The sequence below is a fragment of the Muntiacus reevesi genome, chromosome 2 (assembly GCF_963930625.1).
Source record: "Muntiacus reevesi chromosome 2, mMunRee1.1, whole genome shotgun sequence".
In the NCBI taxonomy this organism is placed as follows: Eukaryota; Metazoa; Chordata; class Mammalia; order Artiodactyla; family Cervidae; genus Muntiacus; species Muntiacus reevesi.
The window spans coordinates 192,548,595-192,568,939 of NC_089250.1; the positions used below are offsets into that span (position 1 = coordinate 192,548,595).

General features: G+C 43.6%; 1 protein-coding gene and 2 pseudogenes across 1 annotated transcript; 2 read left to right on the forward strand and 1 right to left on the reverse strand.

Annotated features, from left to right (window-relative positions):
- Positions 1–867: 867 nt before the first annotated feature.
- Positions 868–12,387, forward strand: LOC136158494 (calphotin-like). The gene is made up of 2 exons (XM_065920302.1): positions 868–3,091; positions 8,919–12,387. Exon 1 carries the CDS (start codon positions 935–937, stop codon positions 3,041–3,043), a length of 2,109 nt encoding a protein of 702 aa, XP_065776374.1. The 5' UTR covers positions 868–934; the 3' UTR covers positions 3,044–3,091; positions 8,919–12,387.
- Positions 5,322–5,573, forward strand: LOC136158493 (cytochrome c oxidase subunit 7A2, mitochondrial pseudogene; annotated as a pseudogene).
- Positions 12,388–17,382: 4,995 nt separating the features above from the next.
- LOC136158495 (heterogeneous nuclear ribonucleoprotein C pseudogene) lies at positions 17,383–18,641 on the reverse strand (annotated as a pseudogene).
- Positions 18,642–20,345: the final 1,704 nt, after the last annotated feature.

Genomic DNA, 20,345 nt, shown 5'->3' on the forward strand with positions numbered 1-20,345 from the left:
AAATTAAATACACCAATTTTTCAATATTTTTTCAACTAATTTAACACTATAAGGAAAATTAAAATTTCCTTGGTGGTCCACTGGTTCAACTGCAGGTGGCAGAGTTCTATTCTTGGTAGAGGAAGATCCCACATGCCTCACAGAGTGGCAAAAAAAAAAAAAAATCCCACCAAAATAAAACTCAAAACAAAACTAAAAAAAATTGGAAGGAAAATTAAAACAGAAGAAACTTAAAAGACGGGGGAGGGGCGGGGGAATTCACCTCTAGGTCTGATCTCTAGGCAAGCAAGTAATCAGTCACTAGGAGGCAAATAGCTAAGGTCCGAATTAAGATATCTATCAACAGACCCTAACCACATCTTCACCAAAACCAGGGGAAAGCCTTTAACTCTGAAAGTGGTAGCACCTGACACCAAGCTGCATTCCTAGCTGGGAAGTGGAAGTTACTGACAGAGTCCTTGCCCTTTGCTCTCCTTCAGGATTTCGCCCCCGTTCTGGAAGGCGGGGGCTCGAGGGAAAGGATGTAGATACGTCTTCCTACGGCTGGGACACCGAGCACGTCAGGTAAACCCTCGGTTCTCCGAAGGTCCCAGGCGGCACACGCACACGCCACTGGAGCATGCGGAGGAAGCACTGCGCATGCGGAGAAGGCGGCCCGGGTGGGGGGCGGGGCGATGGGGCAGCCCGCCTTGGGGCAGACTGCGCATGCGCTCAGCTCTGAGGCGACGCCTTTTTTTTTTTTTTTCCCTCTCTCCGCGCAGGTGGGCGGCGGCCGAGCTTTCCCGAACTCTCGTCCTGCCTCCTTCTTGGCGCGCCCCCAACGCGTCGCCATGGCGACCCAGCGGCCCTTGCCCCGCCTGTGGCGACGCCGCTTGCCTGGTAGCTTCTGCGGACCCGGCGGCGGCGGCGGCGGCGGCGGCGACAGTCGGAGCTCATGGAGGTTTCGGTTAACCATGTCGCCAAGACCAAGGAGCGGTCGTGCCTGGGCCGCTGCAAGCATTTCTTTTGGCTGGGCGTCACCTTCGACACGGTGGGCGCGGCCACGCTGTTCACCGGGGTCTTCTCCCGTTTGCCCTACTATGACATGTTCCTCTACCTGGGTGCCAGCATGATCTTCCTCAGCCTCCTCTGGTGGACTTTCTGGTACAGCGGTAACATCGAACTGTCTTCTGAAGAGTCCTTGAACAGCCCCTACCGCCTGCCCTCCGCATCCACGCTGGAAGTCCTGAGCCAGACCATCAACAACCGCTTCACTTTGACCATAGGCAGCGTTTCCAACTCCTTTATGCGGATGCGGCGGCGGCGGCGCCGGCGACGCCAGAGGTTCTTGGAAGGGCAGACATCTCTGGATATGACCGTCACGGGCCAGGTCGAAAACCAGCTAGACCAAGACAAAGACCGGGAGGAAGGGGCCGCGGAGAAGGGCGAGGCTCAGGACTTTGGCAGCAAGGATCTCCCCAAACCCGAAGCTATCAAAAGTTTTAAGGAAGCTTGCTCTCAGACGCCCGATGCTGGTGACCTGGGCCGTGAGGCTAGTCTCCCAAAGTTCGTTAAGGGACCGTCGACCAGTCTGGTGCAGCCATTCACACCATCTCCTCTGGACCAGCCTCCAACTCCAGTCATCCTGACTTCTAAGAGCCTGCCCGTAGTCTCCTTGGCCTCTGTGAGCCAAACTGCCCCTATTCTGACTTCGAAGAGCCAGCCTGTAGTTGCCTTGGCCTCTACGAGCCAGCCCCTTGCAACGACTCTTGTTTCTATGAGCCAACTTGCAGCCCCTTTGGCCTCTACTAGCCAGCCTCCACCTCTCCTGACTTCTAGCCAGTCTGTAGTTTCCTTAGCTGTAGTTTCCTCTACAAGCCAGCCCCCTCTCATCACTCTTGCTTCTACAAGACAGCCTGCTGTCCCCCTGACTTCTACTACTCAGCCTCAGGTGGTCTTTGCCTCTAAGAGCCTGCCTGTTGTCTCCTTGTCCTTTGCAAGTCAGCCTCTGACCATACTTAGCTCTCAGAACTACCCCCTGATGCCTGTGACCTCTCAGAGCCAGCTCCCAGTGCCTGTGGCCTCTGAGGGCCACCCCCTGGTGCCCAGGGTCTCTCAGAGCTACCCCCTGGTGCTTCCGGCCTCTCAGAGCCAGCTACCGGTGCCTATGGCCTCTGAGGGCCACCCCCTGGTACCTGTGGCTTCTGAGGGCCACTCCCTGGTACCTGTGGCTTCTGAGGGCCATGCCCTGGTACCTGTGGCTTCTGAGGGCCACCCCCTCATACCTGTGGCTTCTGAGGGCCACGCCCTGGTACCTGTGGCTTCTGAGGGCCACCCCCTGGCACCTGTGGCCTCTGAGGGCCACCCCCTGGCGCCCGTGGCCTCTGAGGGCCACCCCCTGGCGCCTGTGGCCTCTGAGGGCCACCCCCTGGTGACCAGGGTCTCTCAGAGTTACCCCCTGGTGCCTAGGACCTCTCCGGGCCAGCCCCTGGTACCTAGGGTCTCTCAGAGCTACCCCCTGGTGTTTCCAGCCTCTGAGGGCCACCCCCTGGCACCTGTGGCCTCTGAGGGCCACCGCCTGGCGCCCGTGGCCTCTGAGGGCCACCCCCTGGTGCCTGTGACCTCTCAGCGTCAGCTTCAGAATCTTTTGGAGGTCTGTCAAACTGGACCACCACCTCTTCAGGCCTCCCAGTCGCCGAGTCTGGCCACCATTTCTCTGCTCCAGGTTCTGCCCACCGAGTCTTTGCAGACCCAGTCTGTGGACCTTCAGGTGGCCCAACCTATTCTGGAGCTTCAGACCACGTATCACACCCAGCAGGCCTCCCAGAGCACCTCTTTAGTCCAGGAAATTAGACCAAGCCAGCCTCCATCTGCCCAGGAGTTTCACACAGAGCCAGTTGCTCTTGAGAGCCCGCCACCAGCGGACCAGGAGCTGAGTCAGGACCGTCCTGATGCTGCGGCCCTGCCTCCTCAGTCTCCAGCTCCAGCTACTCAAGCCCAGCAGTCAGAACTCTCCGGGCTGGTCCCCACCCTGGCCCAGGAGAGGAAGAGTCGCTCCATCTAGCACAGAAGCAGACCCCAGCTCTCTGAGTGGCCCTCAGGCCTCCGCCAAGTAAGTGATTTAGGAGGAATACCTGCAGTATTCCTTAACTGTTTCCAGGTCCGTGTTCTGGTGGTTTTCTCAACTGCCTCTGTTCAGACACATAAAGTTACTGGAGGTGAAGTGACCTGTTCCTTCAGGGATTCGATTATTTGAACTTAGGTAGGTTTTTGAAACCTAGTGCTCTGAGTGGATGAATTGTTGTTAAGGCTTTATGGCTTTACCAGCCGGAGGGTGTTAATTACCTTCACTCAGGAGTTCTAAGGTTTGGGGGTGGTGTGAAGGTGGGGAGATTCTACAAGTTTCTGAAACAAGATAAGTTTAGGTGGTACAGGACACAGCACAAATAGCAGTGAGCCTTCCGGTGGAGAAGGTTTTTTCAGTTCTTCTTCAGTCTTTTTGATTATATGAAGGAGAATGTCCTTAGTTTGGGGTTACTGATCTCTAGCACCTCTGTGATGCTTTTGTGGGCAATACCTGCACCCAGCTAGGACTTAATACCATTCATATTAACAAAGTTATTTTAGTGGATAACTTCTATCTATGCCCAGTATTATTAATTTCTCTGTTTCCAATAGTGATGGTTGCTTTTTGAAATCCACTTACTTAACTAAAATTATTTTACATGAGTCAACATAAAGGTAAAAATTAATCGTGGCCTGAAACTTGGAAAGATTCTGAGATTTGGAAAGCATTTTGTTATTTGTATTAAGTCATATACACTTATGTACCATAGTACACATATGGATATGTGTACTGAATCACAAGACCCTTTATGCTGACCTATGAGATGAATGTTATGGTTAAGACAGCTGAGGAGGAACTTCATTGAACTCCCAACCGAGCCCTTGTCAATTAGAACAATAGAAGAGATCATGTGAAGGGCAAAGTTAGTGACCCTGCTTCTCAGCGGTTTAAGTGCCTAGTGTCAGTATACTGGTCTTTGTCTCTAACCCCGTGTGATAAATTCTTTGAGGGGGTGCAAGGAGGAAGAGTATGGAGCAGAGCAATACTTTGAGATTATGTTAATGCTCCTTATTTACGTGCTACCAACATATTCAAGAAGGTGTTCACCCTTATTTCATGTTGACTGGTTTCATCTCTGACGTGAAATACAACTGAGTATTAGGTGGAAGTCAAACTCTTAATTTCCTTACAGTTTTCTCCAATTCATCTTTAAGAGAATGTGTAAGTTTCTAGGTATACACACACACACACACACATATATATATATTCTATAGATAATCATAGGGGCAAAGCATTTTAGCTCTTTTGATTTTTATACAATCTGGACTTGTGGATTCTAAAATGAAATACATTCAGTGATTTAGCTTTCTTTTTTTAAACAGCAAAACACTAACAAATTGTAATAATTCCATAAGTTAAGGATTTAGTGTTATTGAAAAAGATCATTTTCCCATTAATTCATATGATTGAAATAATTTTCTATATAATTTTTGAAGGAGTACTTGCTAAGTGCCAGGAATAATGGTGAACACATATAAACGCAAAGGTTGCAGACCTTGCCATCAGAAAGTTTAGAGACCATGTTCTTTAAAGAGAAGAACACTTTAGACAAGGAAGGAGAAGGGGTAGCCTGGTGTCTTCCCCTTATTTTTGACAGGAACTGCCATGCAGAGCCTTTCAAATAATTCATTGGTCTGGCATTTGTTGAATTTCTATCAAGTGCCAGGCATTCCATTAGGTGTTAGAGATTCAGAGATAAGGTGCCCCTGTTCTCCAAGCACTCACTATTTATCAAGGGTGGCAGATCTAGGAATAATTAACATAGTGAAGATCCCCTGGAGGAGGAAACAGCAAACCCGCTCAGTATTCTTGCCTGGAAAACCCCATGGACAGAGGAGCTGGTGGGCTACAGTCCATGGGGTCGCAAAGAGTCAGACACGACTGAGCGACTGAGCACACACACACACACAACAAGTGCTGTAACACAAGTCTACTTGGTCTTCCAGAATACAGGTGTGGGCTGGGTGAGGGATTTTTGATCTAAAGCCTGTGCATAGCAACGAAGACCCAGAGGTTAGATCCATTGGATGAAGAAGACAGAAAGAACATTCCATGCATGGGGAAAAATCAACAGAAAGACTCAAAGGTTTAACAGTCCGTGACCTGCTGGGGACACACTTGGGAAAGGATAATCTGAGGCTGTAGTCAAGAGTGCTTGGGGATTTTCGTTCCTGGTGGTCAGTTGTCGAGGTTAGTGGGCAGTAACTGAGCCAAGATGCTGCGGAATCTGCTGGCTCTTCGTCAGATTACCCAGAGGACCATGAGTACCGCCTCACACAGGCAGTTTGAGCATAAGGTTCCAGGGAAACAAAAGCTGTTTGAGGAAGGTAATGGCATTCCAGTGCATCTGAAAAGTGGGATAGCTGATGCCCTCCTGTATAGAGCCACCATGATTCTTAGAGTTGATGGAATGGCCTGTGCCATATATGTACTGACTATGACTTCATTTCCCAAGAAGCAGGATTGACTTCAGTTTATCCTCCCAGCAGTCACTTGGCTCAACTCTGTTCAGCTCACCATGAAACCAGTTATCTGATAAATAACTGAGTTTTGGGGGGATCAATATTTACTGACTTGTACTAACCGCCACCAATAAAGCAGTCTTTACCATGAAAAAAAGAGTGCCTGGGACTCCAAGATTGGGAGGTGAGAAAGTGAGAAATCTTTGCAGGCCTTCTTTTTTAAAAATTGCTTATTTATTTTTGGTTGTTCTGGGTCTTTGTTGCCCTACATGGGCTTTCTTTAGTTGGGGCAATCAGGAGCTAGTCTTCATTGCAGCGCACAGGCTTCTCATTGCAGTGGCTTGTCTTGTTGCAGAGCACAGGCTACAGGCACAAGGGTTTTAGCTGCTCTGTGGCATGTGGGATCTTCCTGCACCAGGGATCGAATCAGTTTCTCCTGCATTGGCAGGTGAATTCCTATCCACTGTACCACCAGGAAGTCCCCTTGCTGGCTTTTTAAGAAGGGTAATTGTGTTCATAATTCTACCTGTGTGCTCCGTTATAAAGTAATGGCAATAGGCCAATAATTAGCCAATGATTGCTAAATTCTCTCCCGGCTAGTTCTAAGCTGAAAACATCCCTCTTTGATGTTCGCAACAGTTTCTGACTGGAGTGTAGGCTGTTTGGGTATTCACCCTGGAAGACACTGTCAGGTGTTTATTTACTTGGGCACAGCATTTTCCTTTGGCTGCAAAGGTTGTTGCCAGGCCCTTTCTAGCTTCTTGGACAGCACTACCATAGAAATGAGTATCGTTTCCCCAAGGAAAGGGAAGCGTAGGCAAGGAAAGCTTTTTTTATATATATAATTTATTTACTTATTTTTGTGTGTATTTTTATTTTGGCTGAGTTGGGTCTTCATTGCTGCATGCAGGCTTTCTCTAGCTGCAACAAGTGGGGATTACTCTCTGGTTGTGGTGCACAGGCTTCTTATTGCAGTGGCTTGTCTTGTTGCAGAGCACAGGCTCTTGGGTGTGGGTGCTTCAGCAGTTGTGGCTCACCAGCTTAGTTGCTTCATGTCATGTGGAATCTTCCTGGACCGGGAATCGAACCTATGTCCCTTGCATTGGCAGGTGGATTCTTATCCACTGTACCACCAGGGAAGTCCCAAGAAAAGCTTTTTATTAAAAGAGATAGCTTGTGCACAAAGGAAAAAGTGGAGAAGAAAAAAACACACAACTACAAAACAAAACTTTCAGCTCCTGGAGTAGAAAGGGTGAGTTGCTTTTAAGACAAAAAGGGAGGGTTTATCTGATAGAGCACTGATGACTTCCAGAAGTCGTCAACCTTCTTTGGTTATCAGCAGGTGGCTCCATGATGGCTATCAGGAATAGGGAGTGCTTCTGTGAGGGGAAGAAATGCAGAGAATTTTCTGTAAGAAAGCACAGGAACAGATAAGGTTGCAATTTATAGTTGAGCTTCTTGTCTTGTGGCAACTAGGTGTACTCCTTAGTGTAACAGAGATGAAGTTAATCTTTCATTCCCGCTGGCCTGGTTTTTTGTCTCTGAGCCCCAGACCCCTGGGGCCTTTGTTCTTTAGCTCACAAGGCCTGTTTTTCTCAAGGCCCTTGCCCAGTCCTTTTCCAAAATGGCTATGCTCTTGTCTTCCTGTCTCAAGATACCATCAGGTAGGATGACACCATTTTGATACATTTCTTTATATTGACAGTAGGATGAGTACTTATCTAACATGGAGGCTGAGACTTCCCTGGTGGGAACTGAGATCCCACATGCCATGTGGTGAAAAATAAATAAATAAAATAAAATGGAGGTTGGCAATATTTTTTTCTATAAAAGCCCAGATGGTAAATATTTTAGGCTCGGTGGGTCAAAAGGGAAAATCTGGGCTATTACGTGGCTGCTTATATAACTGCTCCAGCCCAACCCCACTCCCATTCCCACTCACTGGGGGATGGGTTGTACAGCTGCTTTGACTCCAGTTGCCTCAGCTGGAATCATCCACCTGACCAAGAGCAGCTGGCCTAAGGCAGAGGGAGACTGGCCTGGCCAGTCAGGTTCGCAGGCAACATACTGTACTTCACTCTGCCCCAGTGACACCCAGGTCCCAGGGTGCATTCTCTCCTCTCGGAGAACCCGGCCCATCTTCTTGTCGTCTGCTGGCCAGAGGAGAGCTGGTCTGCCCAGTCCCTGACTCCCCGATTGCGATTCCACCATTGGATGCCTGCCATCTGCTGACTGCAGAGTTTAGAGTGCTCAGGTGGTAACATTCAGGCCCTGAGCAGACCGCTGGCCAGGCAGGCAGGCCCTGGGAGCTCTGGGGAGAGCAGGAGTAGAAACTGATGCCTGGGTTTGGTCTTGGAGGCTCACAGCCACAGCCCGAAGCAGTTCAGGTGTGGAGAGTGGGAAGAGGTGCTGCTGGCAGCTGGTGAGTGGAGGCCAGATGTGCTGCCAGACCCTAGGCTGCTCATGCCAGCCCCTCGCCGCGCAGAACTATCCCACATCATCAGTGTGAGGTTGAGAAACCCCGATCTAGAATAAAAAAAAAAAATTATGCTATAATTCATGAAATGCTTAAAGAAAAATCTTGTTTTGATCCTCAGATGACTCATTGCCTCTTTTTTTTCTTCTTCTTAAAAAAAAAAAACAAAAAAACACCACACCAACATTTATTTGGCTGCAGTGGATCTCTAGTTGTGGCATGAGATCTAATTCCCTGACCAGGGGTTGATTCTGGGCCCCCTACTTGAGAACGTGGAGTCTTGGCCTCTCGACCCCCAGGGAAGTCCCAGATTCACTACCTCTTAAATAGTAGTAGTCACTTCTCCACTAGACCATGAGGATCTCATTCACCTTTGTTTTATTCATCTTTGTGTTCCCATTTTGTATAATTTGGAATCAACACACACACACATACACAGGGAATTTGTTAATAGTAGCTAGCGTTTATTGGGTGTTCATCATACATTGCCCACTGTGCCAAGTAACTTACAGGCTTTATCTCATTTGTCACAACAATCAGAGGCAGGCACCACTCTTATCTCTACTTTAAGGAAAGGAGATTTGATTTTGGAAGGTTATGTAATTCTTTCAATGTCATATAAATGGAGAAGCTGGAATTGATATATAATTAATGTATAATTTGTTATAAAGTGTATATGATACGCTTTCCCTGCAAGCAATAGTTATTAATGAGTGTTTTTCTTAAGCCTGTTAGTCATAACAAGCTGTAACACCCTGGATCAGTCTGTGGCTTAGTTTTCCATTTAAAGCTCTACTTCCAGAGAGAATGAAAATCAACAACTCTTTTAATTTTTTGTTCTACTCTCATCTCAAAATTGCTTTTTTCTTTCCAGAACCCACCAGTATTCCTCCAGATTTCAACACCAAGTTTGTAAAAGCACAAATACTTACCTTCACCTCATTTTGGAAACCTCCAGCTGGAGTCCTGACCTAACTCAGACCAGCAAACGTAACCAGACTGCCTCTGCCAAGTAACGTTTCAGGGTTGGGGAGAATGTTCCAGCCTCAGATAATAAAGACATTATCAGAATTTTAAGCCATAATAAACTGTGCCAATGAACAGTTTGTTGAACAGCCCAAATGAACTTTGTTTTAAAATAAGTTAGATTTTAAAATAGATTTCTCTTGTGAAAGCATTCCAGCCTTCTAAGTGGAAAATAATGTCACACACTTTGGGTAAAGATATAAGGACAAATCCCACAGAAATGGACGTTGAAAAATGTGGCTTCTTTTTTAAGGATACCGTGTGGCCTCATCAAGCTATCAGAAAGATTAGTACAATCAATGTATTACAATTTGTATGTTCATTTGTTTTAAATAGCAGGAGTTTCCCTTTTTCCCCAAGGATTTAAAACTGCTGATTTGATTGCATATATTAATGATAACTTCCAGATGTTCAAGCTGGTTTTAGAAAAGGCAAAGGAACCAGAGATCAAATTGCCAATATTCGTTGGATCATCAAAAAAGCAAGACAGTTCCAGAAAAATGTCTATTTCTACTTTGTTGACTATGCCAAAGCCTCTGACTATGTGGATCACAATAAACTGTGGAAAATTCTGAAAGAAATGGGAATACAAGACTACCTGACCTGCCTCTTGAGAAACCTGTATGCAGGTCAGGAAGCAACAGATAGAACTGGACATGGAATGACAGACTGGTTCCAAATAGGAAAAAGAGTATGTCAAGGCTGTATATTGTCACTCTGCTTATTCAATTTATATGCAGAGTACATCATGAGTAACGCTGGGCTGGAAAAAGCACAAGCTGGAATCAAGATTGCTGGGAGAAATATCAATAACCTCAGATATGCAGATAACACCACACTTATGGCAGAAAGTGAAGAAGAACTAAAGAGCCCGTTGATGAAAGTGAAAGAGGAGAGTGAAAGAGTTGGCTTAAAGCTCAACATTCAAAAAACTAAGATCATGGCATCTGGTCCCATCTCTTCATGGCAGATAGATGTGGAAACAGTGGCTGACTCTATTTTTCTGGGCTCCAAAATCACTGCAGATGGTGATTGCAGCCATGAAATTAAAAGATACTCCTTGGAAGGAAATTTATGACCAACCTAGACAGCATATTAAAAATCAGAGACTTTGACAACAAAGGTCCATCTAGTCAAGGCTATGGTTTTTCCAGTAGACGTGTATGGATGTGAGAGTTGGACTATAAAGAAAACTGAGCACCAAAGAATTTATGCTTTTGAACTGTGATGTTGGAGAAGATTCTTGAGAGTCCCTTGGACTGCAAAGAGATCCAACCAGCCCATCCTAAAGGAAATGAGTCCTGAATACTCATTAGAAGGACTGATGCTGAAGCTGAAACTCCAATACTTTGGCCACCTGATGTGAAGAGCTGACTCATTTGAAAAGACCCAGATGCTGGGAAAGATTGAGGGCAGGCGGAGAAGGGGATGACAGAGGATGAGATGGTTGGATGGCATCACCGACTCAATGGACATGGATTTGGGTGGACTCCGGGAGTTGGTGATGGACAGGGAGGCCTGGCATGCTGCGGTTCCTGGGGTCGCAAAGAGTCAGACACGACTGAGTGACTGAACTGAACTGATTAATAATAATTAAAATTCATGTGGGACTGTTCTCCTTTTATGTTCTTCCTTTGTATCATTGGATTATTTATGCAAGAATGCTCCAATATAGGGATAGTTTTTTTTTTTTTAGATTTCCAATTACAAGCAAAAGTACGTGGCATGGTATGTTTTATCAAACCTTCCAAAAGTATTAGTTGTTTTTATATTTCTTCCCATTTTCTGTCCCATGCTTCAGTATTTATGTGTTGAGAATTTTTAAAAATTAACTCAAGCTGGAAGCCTTTATGCATGACAGATAACCTGGAAAAAAGAATAATGGCAGGACATTATGCTAAGTGAAATAAGCCAGTTACAACAAGACATATGCTGTGTGAATCCACCTATATAAGGTTTCTCATGTCAGAGAATCAAACTTACAGAGACAGAAAGAAGAGTGATGGTTTCCAGAGTCTGGGGATAGTTGGGGGCGGGGGGGCGGGATGGGCAGTTGTTTAACGGGTATAGAATTTCAGATGAAAAGGGTTATGGAGATCGGTTGTACAACCGTGTGAATATACTTGACACTACTGAACTGTACATTTGAAAATGGTTTAAGATGGTAAATTTTATGTGTGCATGCCTGCGTGCTAAGTTGCTTCAGTCATATCCAACTCTTTGCAACCCCATGGACTGTAGCCCACCAGGCTCCTCTTTCCATAGCATTCTCCAGGCAAGAATACTGGAGTGGGCTGCCATGCCTTCCTCTAGGGGATCTTTCTGACTCAGGGATAGAACCTGTGTCTCTTAACATCTCCTGCATTGGCAGGCAGGTTTTTTACCACTAGCACCACCAAAACTTTGTGTATTTGACCACAATCCAAAAAGAATAATTGGATTAAACCAGCAATTTATAAACCATTTAATATGTAGAGATTTATTTTTAAGTAATAAATATATGCAACAGCTGAGCTTCTGTATATAAAGTGCACCAGGTAAGCACAGTTGTTTTGTTGTTGTTGCTCTTTTTAAATTTATTGATTGTTTACTTATTTGGCTGTACCAGGTCTTAGTTGCAACATGTGGAATCTAGTTCCTTGACCAAGTATTGAACCCAGGCCCCCTGCATTGGGAGTGTGGAATCTTAGCCACTGGACCACTAGGGAAGTCTCAGCAGAGTTGTTTTAAGAGTTCAAGAGCTATAGTTAGGAATTCAGAGAAAAATCAACTTTAATGTAGTGCAGAATAAGGGACCAAGTAAGAGCAAAGGACATTCTTGGAGGGCAGAGGGTGTGTACATACGCACATTTCAGGAACCTGCAGAAGAGCCTTTTATCTTGCAGAGGCTAATCAATACTAGTATGATTGGATTTTATCTTGGATAAATAGAGTTGGTTCTTAAGAATTGTGATTAGTGACCCTCAAGCGCCACCAATGCTGAGAAGCAGATAGTCACCTTGAAGGAAAAATAGAAACAACTTTATAACCATCTTAGTAAACACAGGTACTTAGGTATTTTACAAACACTGGGCCCCCAAGTGACTGGCTACCTAGAGCAGAACTGCACCCCCAGCCAGTACTCTGCACAGGCCTTGACATGAAGGAGAAATAAATCTTATTAAAAATATACATGTATGAATCAATCAATAAACATACAATAAAGTGAAAACACTAGACTCTTCTGGTTTATCTTACTCTCAGTTTAAAAGAAGTGTTTTTATACTACTCAGTTATTAAAGAATAAAATTTTGCCATTTGAACAACATGGATGGACTTGGAGGGCATTATGCTAAGTGAAATAAGTCAGAGAAAAACAAATGCTGTATGATATCAGTTGTATGTAGAATCTAAAAAAAACACAACAAACTAGTGAGTATAACAAAAAAGAAACAGACTCACAGATACAGAGACAAGCTAGTGGGTACCAGTGGGGAGAGGTGAGACAAGGTGTGGCGGAGCGGGAGATACAAACTATTATGTGTAAAACAACCCACAAGGCTATATTGTGCGGCACAGGGAATACAGCCAGTATTTTATAACAGCTCTAGATGGAGTATAACCTTAATTAGTATCACCATGTTGTACACTTGTAACATAATATCGTACATCAACTAGACTTCAATTTTTAAAAAGTGACATAGAAATAAATCGTTTCATAGGATGAACAAGTTTTTAAAGTTTAAATTTTTGACTAGGTAATGTAATTCCATATTGCAAAATCCAGAAAGCATAAAATAGCACATATTAAAGCCTCCCTTCAACCTTCAGAACATTGGTACTGATAGACATCAAAAATGTTATTAGGGGTTTCCCTGGTGGACCAGTGGTTAAGAATCTGCCTGCCAGTGCAGGGGAGACGAGTTCAATCCCTGGTCCAGGAAGATCCCAAATGCCGCAGAGCAACTAAGCCCGTGCCACAACTCCTGAAGTCCTTACTCCCTAGGTCCAGTGCTCTGCAACAAGAGGAACTGCTGCAATGAGAAACCTGAGCACTGCAGCTAGAGAAAGTCAGTGCAGCATCAATGAACCCAGTGCATCCAATAAATACATAATTCAAACACATAATTTAAAATAAACACATAATTTATACATACATAATTATAAACAATTTAAATACATAAATACATAATTTAGTAAATATTTTAAAATAAATACAGAATTTAAAAATAAATAACATAATTACATAATTTAAAAAATGTTACTGATTTCTTATAAACCCTTTCATTCAGGCATATATATAACGCATTCATTGTATATATATCATTTATAAACACAAAGTGCTTATACATTCTAGTGTTTTTTTTTTTCTAGTGTTTCTTTACATGCTTTTTTAAACTTAATATGTATCTCAGAGATCTTTCTATTTTGGGTGTTAAAGAGCTTCCTTTTTTTTTTTTATGAACACAATATTCCATTGAATAGATGTATCATAATTTCACTTGTTTCCTATTGATGGACATTTTGGTTGTTTCCATTTTAATAAATATTTAAAAGCAATAATAAATTTGGACCTAATAAATACATATTGACCAATCAGCCACTAGTGATTGAGCATTGACTTTAACAATTCCAAAGGCTGTTTAGTCCATTCCCTGCCCCCAAATAAACAGTGAAAATCCTAAGTCATCTGCCTATACCTAGTTAGTGGCAGAGACTGAACTAAAATCTGACAGCCCTGAGTATGAGTCCTCCTTTAGCAAATCAGTATAATTATTTCACTGTGTTGTAGTTTCCTTAAAAAATACATTATCTCAGAGATTTGAATTTGAGCTCAGAAAGGACAATAAATCTTTTTACTTTATTACCCAAACATTTTAATTTTATTAAGGATGAAGTACATGACCATGGTTAGCAAAGAGAAAGAGAAATAGTACTAAAAGCTATACAGTGAAAAGTAAATCTTCCTTCAGCTTTTGAACCCCACCCCCCTACTCCCCAATCCTTAATGGCCCTTTTCCAGAAGCAATAATTGTTTTTAGTGTCTGGAACATCTATCCAGAGAGTCTGTGCAAAACCCAGCATATATTTTTATACAAGTCTGTGCTTTTTTCAAAAGTGACTAGCAGGATACCATGAATCTTTTTCAGTACCTTCCCTTTATCTGTCCCCCTTCCCTTTTAAAGTTTCTGTAAAGTTGTTAACAAAGGTATATATAATCAAAGCTATGGTTTTTCCAGTAGTCATGTACAGGTGTGAGAGTTGGACCATAAAGAAGCCTGAGCACTGAGGAACTGTTGCTTTTCAATTATGGTGCTAGAAAAGACGCTTGAGAGTCCCTTGGACAGCAAGGAGATCAAACCAGTTAATCCTAAAGGAAATCAACCCTGAATATTCATTGGAAGGACTGATGCTGAAGCTCCAATACTTTGGCCACCTGATGTGAAGAGCTGACTCATTGGAAAAGACCCTGATACTGAGAAAGATTGAAGGCAAAAGGAGAAGGGGGTGGCAGAGGATGAAATGATTAGGTAGCATCACTGACTCAGTGGACATAGGTTTGAGCAAACTCCGGAATTATTTTGGGTTCATGGGTTCACCTTCTCCCCAGGATTGCCATCCTCCTCAATAAACTGTCTTTCCTTTTACCTGAAACTTGTCTTTTGGTATTGGATTCTTTAGCGAGAAGCAGGTGAACCTGAGTTCAGCAACAGTATGGAGAAGTTTTTCCAGTACCATTATCAGATTATATTATGGTGAAAGTGAAAATCGCTCAGTCGTGTCCAACTCTTTGCAACTCCATGGACTGTCCATGGAATTCTCCAGACCAGAATACTGGAGTGTGTAGCCTTTCCCTTCTCCAGGGAATCTTCCCAACCCAGGGATCGAACCCAGGTCTCCTGCATTGCAGGTGGATTCTTTACTAGCTGAGCCACAAGGGAAGCCCTATATTATGGTGAATTGTTATTAAATAATACATTACTTCTGAAATGTAACATCCACTCAGCTTAGATTTTTGTACTTTGTGTCTCGCATTGCAAAAAGCTAACATATTTGAATATTAAGAAGGGAAAGGAATGCATATTTGCATTACAAAAGGGTTCCCAATCATTCATTTATTTCAAGATTCCAATTATGACTGTTTTCTCAATGGATTCTCTTCTCAACCACCACCACCTTCCTCCAGAGGACTATTACCGTAACCCTGGACTGTTAGACTCAAATCCTAACTCATATCCCCTATTCTTCTCTCACCATGGGGTCTTGCACACACTTTTCTCCTTGGTTTAAAAGCGCTATCCCCACATAGCCTGTTGACCCTTTCACCCTTAGTGGTTTTTAAATTTTTGATTCAATAATCACTTTCTCAGGAAAACAGATGTAAATTATGCACATTATAGAACCCAGGAGCAAGTACCATGTTACCTCCTTTAAAGGACTTAATAGATTTGTACTTGTGTACTAAGTCACTTCAGCCAGGTCCGACTGTTTGTGATCCCATGTACTGTGGCCCACCAGGCTTCTCTGTCCATGGGATTTTCCAGGCAAAAATACTGGAGTGGGTTGGAGATCTTCCTGGCCCAGGGATGGAGCCCACATCTTCCAAAGAATATTAAAGGCAGAAATGGAAACTGTATGACTGTTCATGATATAATTTTGTATATTGTTTTACCTTTTTGGCCTCCAGTTGTTTCATATATGTTTTGTGTCTTCAGTTGGACTAAAAGTTCACCTTGTTGATATTCAGCTGCTCAGTCATGTTTGACTCTGCGACCGCATGGATTACAGCACGCCAGTCTTCCCTGCCTTCACTATCTCCCTGTGTTTGCTCAGACTTATATCCATTGAGTTGGTGATGCCATCCAACCATCTCATCCTCTGTCAGCCCCTTCTCCTCCTGCCTTCAGTCCCTCTCAGCATCAGGATCTTTTCCAATCAGTCAGTTCTTCGCATCAGGTAGTCAAAGTACTGGATCATCAGCTTCAGCATCAGTCCTTCCAATATTCAGGGATGATTTCCTTTAGGATTGACTGGTTTGATTGCCTTGCTGTTCAAGGGACTCTCAAGAGTCTTCTCCAACACCACAGTTCAAAAGCATCAATTCTTTGGTGCTCAGCCTTCTTTATGATTCAGCTCTCACATCTGTACATAATTACTAGAAATACCATAGCTTTCACTATATGGCCCTTTGTTGTCAAAGTGATTTCTCTGCTTTTTTTTCCCCCTCCAAATTCCTGGTTTAATAAGGACTTGTTTATTTTGAGAGAGAGAGAGAAAGGTCCCAAACATCAGGCTGTTCACAAAAATAACCCACAGTATCAACTTTAAAAAACAAATCCTAAGACTATTCAGTTCAGTTCAGTTCAGTTGCTCAGTCATGTTCAACTCTTTGTGACCCCATGAATAGCAGCACGCCAGGCCTCCCTGTCCATCACCAACTCCTGGAGTTTACTCAAACTCATGTCCACTGAGTCGGTGATGCCATCCAGCCATCTCATCCTCTGTCATCCCCTTCTCCTCCCGTCCCCAATCCCTCCCAGCATCAGGGTCTTTTCCAATGAGTCAACTCTTCGCATGAGGTGGCCAAAGTACTGGAGTTTCAGCCTCAGCATCAGTCCCTCCAATGAACACCCAGGACTGATCTCCTTTAGGATGGACTGGTTGGATCTCCTTGCAGTCCAAGGGACTCTCAAGAGTCTTCTCCAACACCACAGTACAAAAGCATCAATTCTTCGGTGCTCAGCTTTCTTCACAGTCCAACTCTCACATCCATACATAACCACTTGAAAAACCATAGCCTTGACTAGATGGACCTTTGTTGGCAAAGTAATGTTTCTCTTTTTAATATGCTGTCTAGGTTGGTCATAACTTTCCTTCCAAGGAGTAAGAGTCTTTTAATTTCATGGCTGCAATCACCATCTGCAGTGATTTTGGAGCCCCAAACAATAAAGTCTGACACTGTCACTAGTTGTTTTTCTAGAGGGTGCATTTAACATGCTAACTCTCATTTACAAAAATACATTGTTACATTTGTGTTGAACAGTCCCACATAGCACTCTTATGTGGGGTATAACACACATACCTCAAACTCAAAGCTGCTCTCCGGTTCTACTCAACTAATGAGATTGCCTTTGTACTTAGCGAAGCAGCTACTGTATGAATTGAAAGAACTGTACTCTCTCTATAACAAGAGATTATTTTGGAGACAGTTGATACATCCTTTTTATTGTTAAGTCATAAAGACATATCAAAATTAATGCAAAAATTACAGGGTAAAGACAACGTAACTACTAGGAGGGTCAAAGGAAGTGAAGATGGGACTAGGTGCAGGGCAATATGAATTAATGAACATGGGAAGGACAAGGGTGGGGAGAACAGTGAGCATGTGCTGAAGATACTAGGGGAGAGGATCTGGTGAAAATTTTGATCTTAGACAAGCGCCTAGGTAAAGAAATAATGGGACAAGATTTCTAAACTCCGCTATGTGCTTAAGAGTCATCCTCGCCACTGGCGCTGTCTCTGTCATCCTCTCCTTCCTCAGCCTCTTTTTCATCATCCTTGATCAACTCCAGTTTGTCATCCCCCGGATCTTCATTATCGTCATCATCCAGTAGATCCCCCTCCTCAGCAGAGTCATCTGCAGCCCCCTACTCAGACTCCATCTTCACATTAGTCTCATCTTGCTTCAGGGAGCTGCCGCTCCGCTCCTCTTCTGACTTACCCTTCTTCATCTCCACTCCTTATTAGCTCTGTTCCTTTTCAATCTTTTTTCCAGGCGTTCCAGTAAAGGATCCACTTTTTGTTTTATCTGGGTTAATGCCTTCTTAGTGGTCTGAAGGTCATCTCCTTTCAACTTTCCAGACTTAGAGGAAGATCCCCGCTGTCCACTCTTAGAATTGAAGCCATGTTTGCCCCTCCGTGAGGTGTTTCCTTATACCAGCTGGCGTTTTGAGGGCACTACAGCCCGAGCAATAGGAGGAGGAGGAGGAACACGTGCTGGGTAACTGTACATCCTGTCGTAACAATCCTGTTGAAAGTGGCAGTCCAAGTCAAAAGCTGAGCTGAGTGGAGGGGGCGGAGAAGGGTGTTCTGGTACTGACCCATAAATCTCTGCTGCAGATTGTTTCACACCTGCTTTTCCTCGGTTCACTTTTGGCTCTGCAGTCAGATTAATATCTACAACCTGGCCAGCAATCATTCTCCCATCCTCTCCTGCCACAGCAGCCCAGGTATTTCTCTCATTAACACACTGAACCAAGGCAAAATCCCTATGAACAGAGCAACCCACAATTTTGCTGTCTTTTGAGAAGACTGCCTCCACGTCAGATTTCTTGACCACAAGGGTATTGAGATTCCCAATGAATATATGAGAGTTCATGGAGCAAGGATCCGTCTTGTTGGTGACACTGCTGGCCATTGTCTCTGATGATATGGTGCCTCACAAAGCTGAAAAACGTAGCTGAAGATCAAAAAAATTGTCACAGGAGGGGGAAAGGAGAAGAGATTCGATTCTGAATCTCCTACCCCTGAGTTTTACGTGGAGAAGCCGATTACTGCTGGAGGTCGGCAACGCGGTTGCAATCACTCAGTCTTTGCCTCTTCACAAAATGTGTCTCTGCTTTTTAATGTGCTGTCTAGGTTTGTCAGAGCTTTACTTCCAAGGAGCAACTGTCTTAATTTCGTGGCTACAGTCACCGTCTGCGGTGATTTTGGAGTCCAAGAAAATGAAATCTGTTACTGTTTCCATGTTTCACCCATCTATTTGCCGTGAAGTCATAGGAGCAGATGCCAAGATAGTTTTTTGAATGTTGGGTTTAAAGCCAGCTTTTTCACTCTCCTCTTTTGCCTTCATCAAGAGGCTCTTTAGTTCCTCTTTGCTTTCTGTCATTAGTGTGGTGTCATCTGCATATCTGAGGTTGTTGATATTTCTCCTGCAATATTTGATTCTAGCTTGTGTTTACCCAGTCTGGCATTTCGCATGATGTACTCTGCATAGAAGTTAAATAAGCAGGGTGACAGTATACAGCCTTGACGTACTCCTTTTCCAATTTGGAACCAGTCAGTTCTTCCATGTCTGGTTCTAACTGTTGCTTCTTGACCTGCATACAGGTTTCACAGGATGCAGGTAAAGTTGTCTGGTATTCCCATCTCTTTCAGAATTTTCCACAGTTTGTTGCGATCCACACAGTCAAAGGCTTTAGCATAGTCAATGAAGCAGAAGTAGTTTTTTTTTTTTTTTTTTTTTAAATTCCCCTGCTTTTTCTGTGATCCACCAGATGTCAGCAATTTGATCTCTGGTTCCTCTGCCTTTTCTAAATCCAGCTTGAACATCTGGAATTTTTCGGTTCATGTATTGTTGAAGCCTAGTTTGAAGGATTTTGAGCATTACCTTTCTAGTGTGTGAAATGAGCACAGTTGTGTTCACTAAGATCGTGATTTATACCAGTGGTTCTTAATTTTGGCAATATTGTCTCCCTGGGGCATTTGGCTATGTCTGGAGACCTTTGCTCGTCACCGTGGCCCAGAGGAGAATGCTATTATCACCTAGTGGGTGAAGACCAGAGATACTGCTAAACATCCTACAATGAACAGGACAGTCTCCGCCCCCCATAAGGTATTATCTGGTCTAAAATGTCACCAGTGCCAAGGTTGAGAAACTGATTTATATTTTTCCAGGACAAGGAAAGCTCTAAATTAATGGTCTTTGGATATACTTATATTATGTAATCATACATTAAATACATTATATTGTATATAACTATATTACATACACATAATATATGAATATTTATTTATAATTGCACACATAATATGTGAATATGGTATATTAATTAGTAAATATATATACATTATTAATATTCATTAACTACATGAAAGATATACAGTTGACATCTTGTATTAATGAATGATGTTTTTATAAAGATAAGTGACTCATAAAATAACTTTTGACTCTTTGGAAAGGGGAAAGGAACAAATGAGATATTTATTATTGGCTTTGCTATTTAGAAATTATTCATTTGGAACACCCCTGCCATTCAATGATTTGAAAAACATTTCTGGAGCATTGATAGTGATCCTTTCATCTACAGCAAAAATTCATTGGAAGCCATTTCGTACCATATGACCTCATCTCTCTAGACTGGGTTAGAGGAGGGCTTATTGTTGTTATTTAGTAACTAAGTCATGTCCGACTCTTTGCGACCCTATGGACTGTAGCCAACCAGACTCCTCTATGTGTGAGATTTCCCAGGCAAGAATACAGGAGCGAGTTGCTATTTCCTTCTCCAGGGGATCT